Genomic DNA, 16,005 nt, shown 5'->3' with positions numbered 1-16,005 from the left:
GTATAGTCATGGAAAGATATACCTAATTTCGAGGTAAAGGGATGCTAGAATATATGTGAAAGTACCCTAATTACATTTGTATGCCGCTGAGAGATAAAAGCTCTTAATAGTTTTTCCACAAATAGCTTATCAATTAATTTTAATTAATTACGAACAAACTGGCAGAAAAAAAAATAACTATGGATGTTAAGTTTTATTTGAATTATAATAGTTTACACTTTTACAGTCAGGTATACTTGAATAGGCCTAAATGCGGTTTTTAGGTAATACACACAAAAGAATTCTTAAATTAGGTATACTGATATAATTTCAATAAAAGTTTATGTGAATCTTAATATCCCAGGATCAAAATGATAAGTTAGCTACTCAAAAAAAGGATTTTCAAGAATATTACCAGAGACTTGAAAGAAAATTTTTTTTATTATATTATTCCCTTTAATTATAGTGGAGTAAAATAATAAATTTTGGCCAAAAAATTTTTAAAAATAATTGCATTTTATAATACGAAAAAGTTTTAAAAAGGACATGTTTAAATTTTTTCAATCATTTTTTTTTTTTTTTTTTTAACGATGACCAGGCTGGGAATCGAACTGGAGACTTCAAATCATTAGTCGCACACCTTACCACCTGAACCAACCTGCCATGAAAATATTGATCGCGATTTTTGTTCTAGTGCTAACTTGCAAAAAAAATCAACTTTTCAGTCAAATTTTAATAAGATTTTCTCTATAAAAATAATAAGAAATCTCCTTAAAAAAACCTTATTAATCGTTGATTTTAATAAGATTTCCTTATGAAATGTATGGACGGTAAAACAATATGGCAATCTGTTAGTTTTTAGCGGGTCATATTTTTCTCTGTGTATTTAGTGCCTAAAAAGTTGTCCCTTTGGACAGTGAATTTAAAAGAAAAGTATGGAAATTTTTATCAACATATTTTCGAAATGGTAACGGAGTTACGAATAACATATATTTTAGTTGACATAGAATGGTTATGCTGACATAGAATGGTTATACTTTAATCTATTATAAAATAACATTTGCACCGTAATGATATTTCTATATTTATGACAGTTTAAACAGAAAGTGATCAAAACCAAACAACTGCGTTACTTTACTACAAATTTCAGTTTTATTTGTAAAAGCATATAATTAAGCTCTCTGATATTCCTCTTTGAACAACGTAAGTCTCCTATGAAGTTAAATCACAGAAAAATTAATTTCAATTAAATATTCTTAATAGTTTATTACCAAAAATCAGTTTTAAAACTTTAAATACCCCTGCGTTACCAAGATAAACCCTAATGTTACCGTGATTTGTAAACAATTAGATCCAAATTTGGGTTTCAAACTTGTAAAATTAAATAATGTTAATTATATAACTCAATAAAGTTTTTCTACTAATTTGTACTTTTTCTTCAAGAAAAATGAAATTCAAAAAAAGAACTTTTTTTAGGCACTAAATATCTAGTATTCTGGTATTTTTTAAAAATAAACCAAATACAAAATTAAATTTTTTTGAAAATCGATTTTTTGAAAATGGGACGAAATTTTGAGTTAATAATAATTGCTACTTCAAGATTTTTTTACAATACATGTAAAAAACCGACTCCAACGTTTTTTTTTGTATATCTATTTTTATGATAGAAATTACCCCCTTGTGACATACATATCAGATCCCACAAAAACCTTACGACCTATTTTTATTTTGCTTTGAAGCTTATACAACATAGTTTTCAAATACCTATAGGCAACTTTAATAAATGGGAAGACATAATATTTATCCATATATGGCGCTAAGAAAATATTATAGCACTTTTAAGAACGAATTTTGCTTTTTTTAACATAGTTTTATTTACCTTTAAAAATATATTTTTTAATAGGTATGTACTACATATTGTATAAAAGGTTTTAAAAATATAAGCAACTTGAAGTCTATAAGCAAATTTGTGCATTTTATTAAATTTAAGAATATTCTTATTTATTGTTTATAAATTTTAAAAACAAATATGTACCAATTATTTTTGTAGGTAAGGTATCACTTTCATAAAATGAAAAAATAAATAAAAATATATTGGTACAAAGCTTTAAATCGTTACTCAAAAAAATTCTTATATAGCCTAGGCAAATCGCATTCAGATTAACATACAAATCGAAGAAAAACATTAGAAATTACCAAAATCAATTATTTTTATATATTTCCGGCTTGTGTAGTTTCAATGAAACGATAATTACCAATCTAAAGCATTAAAAAATTCAAAAAAGAAACGAACTTTTTGATAAAGAAAAAAATATTTTTTTTCTACAATCTTTTGGAACAATCTTTAGTCAGTATTGTGTTCATAGACTTCGCTCCATTTTAACTTAGACTTTTAAAAATATAAAATAATTTTTATACAGTACCTACATTATTTATTATTATACTAAAACTATGTATAGGGTCATATAATATGTATACGTAGAGAAAATGAAATAAAAGTTTTGTCAATGAAAAACGCATTAATGAATCAATCCAATTATATCATCCTGGACAATGTCCAATCATAGTGAATTCAGTATTCAAACAAACATTTATTATACAACAAGTGGAAAACAATGGCAGCCCGCAAGAGTACAGATTTTTTTTTATTCCTTTCAATTTATCGAGCATAAATTCCGCATAACCGAACGCCGTGTTTTATGTCACTACCAAATGAATTGTTAATTACGCAATTAAATGGGAAATGCCTATTTGATTGCTCATTACCACACGCTTAATGCCCATTCCCGTCGGGCAAACTGTCCTGATGGCTGATTCGATTCTCTTCTGCTGCTGCTGGTGCATCGCATAGTGCTTCGTGCATGTCACCGACGCTGACTGCCATTAAATCAAATTCTCATTGAAAAGTGTTGGCCTTTGGCCAAAAGTGCTCTCGAAAATAATCACATATCATCTAGAAAGAACTTGTATGTGTGTATGTAGTCTTGTCTATGCCTAAAAAACAAGAGTATAGTTTTTTGTTTGTTTAAATTGAAACCACGATTTTGGTTTATTTTGGGTACAAGCGTTTCTAAGTAAACAATTCCGTATAACAAGAGATTTAATAACAATACACTCATTTATATAAATTGTATTTGTTTAAATTCTTAATTAATTGTCATCGCCTTGATATGACTAAGATAACAATGGACGTGCATTTGTATGGCTCAAATGATTGATGTATTGTTCTTATACCTTCTCTGTTGTCAAAAAAAAAAACAATCAAATTACAATTCTGTGTTGAAAGTTAGACAATATTAGAGAGCATGCCAAAATGCTTGACGCATTTACATCCCTAAGGTATGACTGTCCGTCGTCGTTGTTACAATTATGTTGTATTTAATAAATTTATATATTTCTTATTAATTATGTTTTTCAGTTATTTAATTTTAAAATATAAATTTTAAAAATTGTGATTTGTGAGCTATGCAAAGCAGATTGAAATTGAAGCACTGTACCAGGTTATACACGGTTGTTGAACATCAGTGTCATTGTAATTAAATAGAATTTCCTAAATTAATTGTGAGTTTTTAATTTTTCGTTGTTGTTCATTAGGAACAATTTAATTTTATGATTGCTGAGATTTCAACATTCTAAGAACAGCAAAGAAATCTGTTAGAAGATTTTTCATTTTGCCCAAGGGAAGGTTATGTTAATGTCTAGCGAAAAAATTGTTTGTTTTTTGTTGTTGTCATTAAGGGCGAAAGAAACTAACATTTGTATGAATTTAGTTATCCCAGTGGAATTGAAATTATTTCAATAAATGCGTGACCTACAAATTTTGTGCGTTCGCAGAAGAAGCAAAGTTAATGTTTTAAACAATTGAAACAAAGTAAGGATTTTCTGCTTTAATTTAAGCTAAATTTGTTACTTTAATCAATAGTTTGTATTGTAGAAATATGGGTATAACGAAATCCAGAAAGAAGTAACATTACTTTTTGTCAAAATTTTTATTTTAAGAATGATGGTTAATTGTAAGCACATTCTTGACCCTAATTTTTTTTTAAATAAAATAATAAAAAATTACTTTATTGCATGTGAAATGGAATCAACTTAGTTGGTTTGTAATATAATTTTACCAAGCAATCTATTAATTTCTATTTTGAGGTACTACATAATTCCCTGAAGCTTGACAGCTAAGTTGCTTTATATGGAAGTCAAAAGGTAATAAATAAAATGCTTATATATTTTCCAGTACCTAATGTAAATAATTGCTTATCATTATAAATAATGAAATTTTTTTAAAAATAAAAAACAATAGGTATTTTAAACCACTATTTTTTAAATTAATATCCTTTTAATAGTAAAATAATTTTAATTTTTTAATAAAGAAGTGTTTATGTCAATTTTTATTTAAATAAGCAGTTTTGAATAATGCCATGAATCGGCTGTGTCGAACGAACTTGCTTTTATTGTAAAAGTTGTTTAGAATATTTATAGAATAAAAAAACAATTTTAATTTAATCGTATCATTAATTTTAAACCAAGTGTAAACAGGTATCAAAAGCTGTTTTTAAAATTACACGGAAATACGGAATGGTTTCCATGGTCTCCAAATACAGTATGACATATTACTATTAGATATCTTGTATGACAAAGTGTTTTTGTAATTATACATTTATTGTATTTTGCTAGCCTTCATAAGCAACAATATTTGTTTTGTGTTGTTTAGTTAAGAGCAAAATTATTTTTTAAAGGTGCTTCAAAAATAATGTTCTTCTCGTAGATTGTTGAATGAATTGAAATTTGAAAAAAAAAAACAAAATATTTTATGGAATAAAATACCAGGAAGATAGGTTTTTTCTGTTTTTCAAATCTGAGAGAAGAATTATAAAATCTGCCATTTTGGATAACACAAATAGTTTCAGATCTTCAAAACTTACTTAAAAGTTTTTGATCGAAGTTTTTGAAACTATATGTTTTTTGAATACCAAAAATTGGACATACCTCAAAAAATATCTATAGGTACATATGTATCTATTTCATTTCAGATTTTCCCAACCCCCCAACTATCAAAATGTTCTTTTTGAAATGATATGTGTCAAGTTTTTTTTTTGAATGAAACGGTCACGATTTACAAAATAAAACATTTTGAAACTTTGGGAACAAACAGCACTTGAGTTTTCTCAGGCACAAAATGGTCTTCACAGATCCTGCTTGCATTTAAATTACTTGGTTTTTTTTTGACGAGTTGTTCATCAGTTTTATTTTTTTAACGTGTAGCCTAACATTGTGGTGTTGAACAAAAAGGTATTAAATTATAAATGTTACATCTTTGTTAAATCGCTTTTACTAACCGGTATAAGATTACTCGTAGTTTGCAGGATTTGCCAGGTTCAACTTCATTTTTTATATATATATGTATGGGATGAATCAATCATGATCATATAATATTGTTGCACGTTCTTGTTGCAGTTTCAAGTCCAATCTTAGGTTAGAGATTTATGAAAACGAATTCGGGCATGTAGATAGGAAGAAAGTAAGTATTATTTCAATATCCTAAGGAGTAAAACAAAACTTTGTAACAAAAAAGTTACGCATACACCACAGTGACCGTTTTAGTTTAAACTATAAAAAATCATATCGTCCTTCGGTTGGAACGAAAAATTCCTCATTGGACTTGTTTTATTTTTTTTTTGACAATATAATAATGATAATAGGCGAATGTATGAAGGTTATTTTTTTTAAAATAAATTTTATCTTCTTCGCTGGCTATAGGTCTTGTTTCGATTTTATCTAAACTTCTTTGTCGACGTTTCACGTGTGCTTACACGCTTCTTCAGGACTAAGAAAAAAATAATTCTAAAAAATGCTAAAACGTATAGAATAAATACTTATCTTTAATCTTTTGATCTCCAATTAATTGCTGTTAAAGGTTTTTTAGGTTTTTTTGTCTCGCTTCAATATTTCAAAAATCAATAAAAAATGTCTTGAAAAAGACGTTTTCTGTTATCGAAATTTCAAAATATAAAAACTTTTTTTAATTATTTGATAAGAAATTCAAAAAATTTTTTTTTTTTTAATGATACAAAAAAGTTTTTGAAAAGACATCCAGAGATTTACATTGTTCCGGCTGATAAAGGCAACGTTACAGTTGCAATTTTAAAAACGGATTATTTTAATAAAATGAATAATATGATGGCTGATAGGAATACATATTCAATTTTAAGAAGCGACCCAACAAATAAAGTTCAAAGTCAAAATAATAAACTTGTAAAAGACTTATTCATAAATAAATTCATTAATGAATCTGAGAAAAAATGTATGACGACTTATGTAGCTAATAGTCCCAAAATATATGGTTTGCCTAAAATACATAAACAAAATGTACCTCTAAGACCAATTTGTTCGTCGCTTAAAGTTCCTTGCTATGAGTTATCGAAATACATTGTTAAAATTTTAAAAAATGTAACTGTTAACTCCAAATACAATGTTAAAAACGCATCATCGTTTATCTCAACAGTATCACCAATTATTTTAGAACAGGATAATATTCTTGTTTCTTTTGATGTTGTGTCACTGTTCACTAACATTCCTATTCCATTAGCACTAGAATTGGTTGAGAAAAGTTGGGATATCATTAAATATCATACGAGAATGCCAAAAATAAAATTCTTAGAAATATTACGATTTTGTGTTATAGATAACAATTATTTAGAATTTGATAAAATATTTTATCAACAAAAACAAGGAGTCCCGATGGGTAGTCCTGCATCTCCCATATTGGCAGACATTGTAATGGAAGCATTATTGGATAATGTTTTTGAAAATATTCCATATAAACCTAAAATTGTTACAAAATATGTGGATGACATTTTTGTTATACTTAAATCTAGTCATGTTAATTCAATTTTAGATGCACTGAATGGTTTTCATCCAAAAATTCAATTTACAGTTGAATATGAAAATAATGAAAAACTTCCGTACCTTGACGTGCTTGTAATTAGGAAAAATAACCGTTTGATATTTGATTGGTATAAAAAACCAACATCATCAGGTCGCCTTATTAATTATAATTCCCAACAGCCAAAACAAATCATTATTAATACAGCAAAAAATTTTATAACCAGAGTATTGAATATCAGTGATATTGCCTTTCGTCAGAATAACATTTCAAAAATCATGGATGTTTTACTATCAAATTCTTTTCCAATAAATATAATAAAAACTTTGTTGAACCAATATTTCAACCCGTTGGTTAGACCAAATTTAGTTACAAATACAACACAGTTTTCCTACAGAAGTTGTTTGTATATTCCTCATCTTTCGAATCGAATTCAAGATGCTCCTATTAGAAACAAAGATAGTGTTCGTTTAGCTTTTAAATCAGTAAATGTTTTGAGAAATTCACTTTTTTCAAATTTAAAAGGTGAGTTTTCTAAAAACGATAAATCAAATATAGTATATAAAATTAAATGTTTAGGTGATGGAGCAAACTATTGTCCATCAGTTTATGTAGGTACTTCCATGCAGAAGCTTAAAAATCGTATAGCTGGTCATAGATCGGATATTAATAACGCACATTCTCATAAAACTGCTCTAGCTTTGCATTGTATAGGTGAGGGACATAGACCAGATTATAACAATGTAGATATTTTACAGTCAGAAAAGCATTATAATAAGAGAATGATATTAGAAATGTTACATATTTTAGATACAGACAACACTGTTAATAGGAGGTCGGATTGTGAAGGGCTTAGCAGTATTTATAGTCAGTTTGTTAAAAGGAATTTTTAAAATGAATAATCAACTCAATTTGATAAGAAAAAAAAAAAAAAAAAAAAAAAAAATTTTTTTGAATTTCTTATCAAATAATTAAAAAAAGTTTTTATATTTTGAAATTTCGATAACAGAAAACGTCTTTTTCAAGACATTTTTTATTGATTTTTGAAATATTGAAGCGAGACAAAAAACCTAAAAAACCTTTAACAGCAATTAATTGGAGATCAAAAGATTAAAGATAAGTATTTATTCTATACGTTTTAGCATTTTTTAGAATTATTTTTTTCTTAGTCCTGAAGAAGCGTGTAAGCACACGTGAAACGTCGACAAAGAAGTTTAGATAAAATCGAAACAAGACCTATAGCCAGCGAAGAAGATAAAATTTATTTAATAAAGAAAGGTCACGGAATAAGGCATAAGAAGTTATTTTTTTTACAATTTTATTTTATTTTGAAAACAGATGGATAAAAAAAAAATATTTTATTGAACCAAATTTTTTAATTTCTTATTATTTTTATTAATTCCTTAACTAACTTCGTTTAGAGATTGTTTCACTATGTTTGATGACAGTTTGAAGATAGCATAACTTTTAATTAACATGTAAACTAACAACCTTATATAATGTTTTGCTGAATCTGAATTAACTGACGTCTTAAGATTTGTGCTCATGAGAGCGACCACCGAATGAGCAAATGAACGAAAAAATTGAATTTAATGTAAAAAAAAAAACAAAATTATCATGTCAATCCTCCAAACTGTTCAAAATGTTCTTTTTTGTGTTTTTGGAATGATATGCGTCGAGTTTTTTTTCTAGTGAAACAGTCACGATATACAAAATAAAAATTTTTTAATCTTTGGAACCAAACGGTACTTCATTCTTCATAGGCCCTGCTTGCATTCCAATTATTTGGTTTGTTTGAAGTACTGTTCATCAGTTGATGTCGTTAGGCGTCCTCGACGATCCTTGCCTTAAATGATCTCTGGGCTTTCCCTGAACCTTTTTTTATAATTCAAATAATCGTGTTTTGATTGAACCTGATCGCCGAAAGACTTTTTCAACGTCCTCAAAGCTGCCACTACCTATAATTTATTCCTCAAACACTAAATACAACTTCTTCAAATTTGTCGTATTTGTCATATTTTAGGTTTAAACTCAGCATAGTAGCAGACTTTTTTCACATAATAATTTAGTCCAAACACTAGCTGGTCCTTTTGATCTTTATTAATTTAATTAAAAATATATTCGCTGGCTTTAGGTTTATGGATTTATTAATTTTTGTCACCTTAAATGCATTTGTAATTTTTTTTTTTTCTTATAACTCTATAGAGAATATAGAAAACTAGATATTCGATTAAGGTTTCAAGCATAATTAAGTTACCTCTGGTCTCACCACACGCCATTTAGATACGGCCTTGTCTCAAGATATGTTGTCAGTTTATAATGAGGATAACATTATTTTTTGCAACATTTCAATTCTAATTCAAACTTAAATGAAATATACCTATTTCCACACCCTATATACCTGTGTGTATAATATATCAATACCATAACCCATAAATGCTGAATGTTTAGTTATGCTCTATTAACATTTCGAAGAACCATGAAGAAGAAGATGCTCGTTGTGGCAAAGTTGCACGTTTCACGATTGTGTGCGACTGACATCCCTATAAATCACTCAATTAATCGTCGTCGTTTTTAGTAATTATAATTGCCATGTTCCAACACACGACTTTCGCACTCCGCACTCTGGAAATCTTGCGGAGCCAAAGTGAATGCAAAAATAGCGAAGCGACATTTTGCCGAGGGATAACCATGCCACTATGTATATAGCCAGCAAGCAAAAAACACAGCTATACAACAAAATTCTGCGGCAATAGCACGCGTGGCATAACAACATCGAACGCATCACTGTTGGTGATTTGACATCTTCCCGCTGGTAAGACGAGCTCCGTTGGGAGTCGAAATGAGGCGGAGAATTTATAATTTGGTCAAAGACGGGTAGATGTGGAGGTAAAGGCGAAGATCGAAGACGTGAATGAGAAATGGTTTCATTTTGACTAAGTGAGATCTTTTTCAAAACACCTTTCTCATATAATTTGACGTCGCTGTTGAAATTGATGTATATGTTTCGACTTGAAACCCTGATCGTATAGAAGATTTACGGGAGTTAAGTTTACAAGCGAACCAATATTTGATTAAGTGACTAATCTTCTCTAAGAATCTTTTTCATTTCTTGACATTTTAAGTTTCGATCCTGGTGTTTAATGAAGGTGAAGTCAATATTTGCAAGGTTATAAGAATAGCTGATACTTGTACCCTAAGTAACCTACTTTAGGTATGTGTATATTGAAGTGAATTTTGGTTATATCTTATATAAATTTTATCTTATATGCCTTATACATATCAGCTGCAATCTTTAAAATATCAAATCACAAATAGTCAAATAGATTAAGTAGTAAAATAAAATATAAAACTCATTGACTTCCAAATTTGCAGAAATAAGTTTCAATTTAATTAAGCGGCTAAATGATTAAGTCAGGAAAAAATTTAAATGAATTTCAGGATTTCGATTGAGAATATTCTTGAAATGATATCATACATACCTTACCTATATATATTTATTGTAAAGTTTGGAGACTTTCGAAAATGATTTCAATTTGTGGAAAATTTCTAAAAAGATTTCAACCTTAAACTAGTTTTGAATGTAAAGTAAATAAAATCTTGTCGTTAACCATGTTTAAAATGGATTAGGGTAATAATTATACACATTTGGGCACAAATTCGGTTTCCAAAATTCTGTTTACCATAATTCTGTATTTTAAAATTCTGAACATTCAGTATTTTGGAGTTCATTCAATTTTATTTGATTTGTTTGGAACTGTAGTCCAAAATAATGCGTTTCTCCAAACAGTTGTGCTCATAATTAGTATTTATTATATATATATTATATATATAAATTTCTGTAAACCCATAATCCTGTAATTGAAAATTCATAATTTTGAAATAGTGTACTCCAAAATTCTGTAATAGAATTTTGAAAACCATCTTGGCAGTGTTTTGAAAATTAGAAAATCAGTATGCTGAATTTGAATTTATCGAATTTTGAAATTTTGGCTGTACGAAAAGTCGCCATAAATTTATATGCTTGAAAAGATAAGGTCAAGCATGATTAACGAGTCAATTATTTTAAATAGAATAATGATTCATAAGTATAATATTTTGAATATTTTTTTCTTTTATCCGATTTCACATAATTCACCTTAGTCAATCAAATCAAAATTATCAAAGAGTATTTTATTTAAAATGAGAAAAAAATAAGGATTAGGTATGCTTAGTCTAACACTGTGTTTGACAAAAAGATATAAAATCAATATTGTTAGTTCCTTGTTTATGGGCAACCCTGAACCAATGGTCCATTAAAAAAAAAAGTGATTTTAGTCACAAATCTACTTGTATGAAAGGACTGTTTTCTAAACTAAGATTTTCATAAATCAGTGAACAAAATTATGATAAACATAGAATTGATGTTATTTTATAAGGAGCGAAGACTTTGTTTTAATTTGGTGAATTAAGGTCGATCTAACAAACGAATTTATGATCGATCTTTATGGATGATCAATTTAAGTCTAATTATTATTTACGTCAAATGGCCTACTAACAATTTTGCTTCTATAATGCTTTACAGAAGCAACAATTGCTTCTGTAAAGCTTTATAGAACCAAAAATTGTTTGTCGGGTGTGCATGTTTAACTTGTTTCTTTACATTATATTTGCTGCTATATAATGCCTTGTGATTTTTTTTTATTTCACTTATTAATGATTATTGAGTTAAATTAATTTTAAACGATGGATGAGGGATCAATTAGGATCATATGTATAATACTTTTAATTTTAGGTTTAATAAATAAAAATTAATAAAACTTGTAAACTTTTTTATCCTGCAAGTTCTAATTGTAATTTAGCGTCTTATGAAAACGTATTTAGCCATGTAAATACGAAATTAATATGAACGATCATAACCTAAGGGTAAAATAAAAATTAAAAAAAAAGTTACGCATACACCACAGTGACCGTTTAAGTTTAAGGTATTAAAATTGATATCACCGGTTGTAATGAGAAATACATTTAACTGGGCTTTGCTGATTGTTTCTTTTTTATTATTTTGACAATATAATTGTATCTGTATGGCGAAACGTCAAACCAGAAGGTTATTTTGCTAATTACAATTTAATATAAATTTGACAAGGAAACAGATGGATTTAAAAAAAAAATATTTTTACCAAATCAAAATTTTTGATTACTTATTATATAATTTTAAAATTCATAAAGTAACTTGGTTTGGAGCTTGTTCAAGATTTGAAGATGGTAATTAAAAAAAAAACATCTGAGCTAACAACTTGTTATACGTATTGTTGAATCTGAAATAACTGGCATCTTATTGTATTAAAAAGCAACTAATTGATAAATCAAAATTTTCATGTTAACTAAAATGGTCTTAAAAGTGAAAAAGTCCAAGCTTAATAGTTATGATCGTTTTTCGTACGGGAAAATTTACAAAAATTACGCAGAAAGCTTAGATTTGGCATTACCTACAAAAAATTTCTTTTTCACAAAAAAGAAAAAAAAGTAAGAACAAACAAATAATTTTTATTTTTGTATTTTTGCATAATGGGGCATTTGTAGTAAAGCTTCTATTTTCAATTAAAAAAAAAACTATCTATCTGCAAAAATTTTAAAACTCAATGTCACATTTAAAATATTTCTGATAGTGAGACTTTAAAGGAGAGGATCTAATTTCTAGTTTGATTCTGTGACTATCAACTGATCGTAATTTAAAGCCCAAAAAGTGAAAGACTAATTACACTGTATTACAAAATAAAATTCATGTCAATTACTTTAGAAATGAACTAGCAGAGGTTGTAGGTATTACTTAATACATCATATTTCGGCAGTTGAAATTTTTCGTAGACCCTTTTAAGTTATTGTCAAAAAACCGTTTATCAATGTTTTTAGATTACAACGATTTTTTACTCAGCCATTTTTCGGTCAATTTCCTTTTTGAAAATATTTTTTTATTATGTTCAAGCACCAAATTGGGTTAAGATTTTATGGGCTGAAACTCAAAGTACAACATTTTTTCACCGTTTTTTAAAAGTTCGGACACCGTTTTAAGCTACATTTTGTGTTTTGAAAAAACAGTTTTATTGTTCAAATTATGCTTATTCAAGAAAGCTTTTACTCATTAAAAACATTTAGAAATTGTGTAAGTTATAGTTTCTTTACTCGAGAAAGAAATTTCAATTAAATGCAAAAAACCCCAATTTTCATGATTTTTTGAAATTTTATCAAATTTTTGAGTGTATTTTCGCAAAATTGACTTCAGATTCAAATTCAAAATACATAAAGATAGGCAGTTCCGGTCAAAAGTATTGGCACTTTTTTTTCAGCTTGTGTTATCATGGGCAAGAAAAAATGAAAAGTATTTAAAATATATATCTGAGCAACCAAAATTGATATCAAAATTTTTTAAACGTATACAAAGAATAACATTTTTTCTAAAAATTAAGACCATAAAAAATTTTCGACCATTATTATGAACAGAGAAATTAATTTTTCATTTCTTTCATTGTCCCAAAAAATTGAAATTTCTTTCATTGTCCCAAAAAATTGAAATTTCTTTCTCGAGTAAAAAATCGCAACTTCCACAATGTCTAATTAATTTTGATGAATAAAAATTTTTTATTCAGCATAAATAGAATAATAAATTTTTTTTTTTTCAAAACACAAAATGTAGCTTAAAACGGTCTCCGAACTCTAAAAAACGGTGAAAAAATGTTGTCCTTTGAGATTCAGCCCATAAAATCTACGGAAATTCGGGCTACATATAACTTATTATTCAAAATTTAATAGGATACAAAAAAATTATTCAAGCCAAGATTAAAATTGTTTTATATTTTTTTAGAATTAAAACTATATTATGAAGGAACTTTTTTTAACAGAAAGATAAGTTTTTAGTTTTATTTTCTCTGAAGACAAAACATGAATCTTCTGTTAACATCTAGGGCATAGCGAAATTGACAATAAATGGTTTTAAAATATTGGTAATCCCAAAATTTTGATATTTATGTACAATTGCGTCCTAATGTTTAACTCACCATAAAAAACAAATTTACAATACGAATAAATCTGTTTCACTTTTAAATACAAATGTAACTGTTCTTGCAGCACATATAGTAAAATGCTCATTGACATTTCAGATAAACTCAAACCCTTGACTTTATTGTTTTTGAAATGAAAAAAAAGGTAATAGATAAATGAAAAACAAAACTCACCTCATGTGGATTAAAGAATTCATCATCACAATTGCTCATCTCTGGTAAAAACGCTGACACCGGATGTTCCCATTCTTCACTCACACTATTCAAGTCCATTTTGTAACACCAAAAATATTGAATTGTTTATTTAAATAATCCTACTTCCACAAAACTTTAAATTTATATCCTTTACAGCTTGTTAACGAATCTACACAAAACCGATATCACATCTAGTCAAAACCAAACGTTATCGATAGAAAAAAAAATCAAAAATTAAAAATCACAAAGACCGGAAACACGCACCACAAAAAAATTTGGAACAAATCGAACAAACTTTCTTATCAGTTCAAACTCACTCACTTCGTGACAAAACGTTAACACATCTAAATAGACGAATAGGAGATACAAAAACCAGCACAGAAAACCACCAGCGATTTACTCGAGGACCTCGTTTTTTTTTTATTTATTCTCACTCTAAACTTTTCGATTTTTTTTTTTTTTGTACACAAAACAGCACAGACAGGACGAACTAAATATACATGTACTAACTCCGTGTGTAGACCACGATGAAGGCAAAAAACAATCTCCGTATGTTGGCCAAGTTAGTGAAGAAGTAGAAGCCCTCTTTTTCAGTCCAAAATAACACGATTCCTGCGACGTGCAGTGCGGTGACTCCTGTGTGTTGTAGGACCTTTTGCGTTCTCCTACCATACATGAAATGCCGATTGCACGAATCCAGAAATTCCGTGTCGAAAGTTTCCTGAATGCTCTATACTGATGAGTTGAACACACAGTTTACCGTACAAACAGTGGTGCGTGCCTATTATTCTTTTGTGTGTGTTTGTGTGTGAACGTGTAGTGTCTCTGTGTGTGTGTAAGGCCCACCAATCCAGTGACGTACGAGGACAATAATCTATCTTAGCTTTGTTATTGTTCTGTTCTCGATTTATGCTGTGCTACTACTACTGTATTGAGAGCTTTTGGCCGTTGAAAGTTTTTTTTGTATAATTTTTTTTTTTTTTTTTTAAATTGAAATATTCCGCACTATATTCCGGTGGTCGTGTGTGATGTGATTAACTCGGAAGCGAATGTCGAACTCAAAAACCCACGATGCCGATGACAGTGGGTCGCTGAGTCTCTAGCTGTGTATTGGCCCACTTTCCTATTGTCACCACCGAACGACACCAGCAACAGCACAACCCTCTGCTAGAATGCTTTTAATGGATTTTTAATTGTCCTGTTGTTCTGATTGCAAGATTATGCCGAACACTCCCCCGCAGACTTCAACTCTCTCACAAAAAAAACGCGGCAAATTTGAACTTTCTGGCACCTTTCTTATCACCGCCGACATGAAATTAATTTTTTCTTTTGATAAAAAAAAAATTATTAGTTGGCCAGAAAAAAAAACACAAAAAACACAAATGTTAAATACACATTTAGGCACTTAAATTAATTGAAGCTAGACGGATTTTTTTGATGTGATGATTTTGTCCTGGGGCGAATGAATAGCTTAATAGTCGTTGTAAACTTTCACTGATGCCGAGTTCTTGTTCTGATTTAGGGAAGAAGATTCAACGAAGATGCACTAGACTCTGTGTGTGGCACAAATGCAGATCGTCAACAACTAACTGGCGTCAAAGTGAAGCTCGAAAAAGTCTGAAACCGCCGCGGTGGCCTGACTTTATGTGCGGATATCTCAGACCGAAATTGTGTACAAATTTTTTTTTTTCTTGCACAAAAAGAAACAAAAACACGATTAATATGTTATTTTGTCAGTGGCGCGGCGCCGGACGATTGTGTCCAATTGTTGGCTCTGCTTATGGGAATTTTAGTCTCGGATTAAGATATGAGTGACCATGAGATGTGTTTTCGTTTGGGAAACCAGTAGAATCAGCAGTTTGTCTGGTGGGAATGTGAAATGAGAAATCATATCGCACAACCGACAACGGA

At 28.8% G+C, this 16,005-nt stretch overlaps 1 protein-coding gene across 1 annotated transcript in view; it reads right to left on the bottom strand.

The window, feature by feature from the left end:
- The window catches only part of LOC129911171 (homeobox protein araucan), a 148,676-nt gene extending 134,183 nt beyond the window's left edge, over positions 1-14,493 (bottom strand). Inside the window, exon 1 of the mRNA XM_055988878.1 lies at positions 14,074-14,493. Within this exon, the coding sequence (XP_055844853.1) occupies positions 14,074-14,172 (99 nt within the window). The 5' untranslated portion in view covers positions 14,173-14,493. The remainder of the gene's footprint in view (positions 1-14,073) is intronic.
- Between the last annotated feature and the right edge of the window lie 1,512 nt (positions 14,494-16,005).

The sequence above is a fragment of the Episyrphus balteatus genome, chromosome 2, assembly GCF_945859705.1.
Source record: "Episyrphus balteatus chromosome 2, idEpiBalt1.1, whole genome shotgun sequence".
NCBI classification, from domain to species: Eukaryota; Metazoa; Arthropoda; class Insecta; order Diptera; family Syrphidae; genus Episyrphus; species Episyrphus balteatus.
Note: the sequence above shows the minus strand (reverse complement) of the source record. Positions and strands in the feature narration are given on the sequence as shown.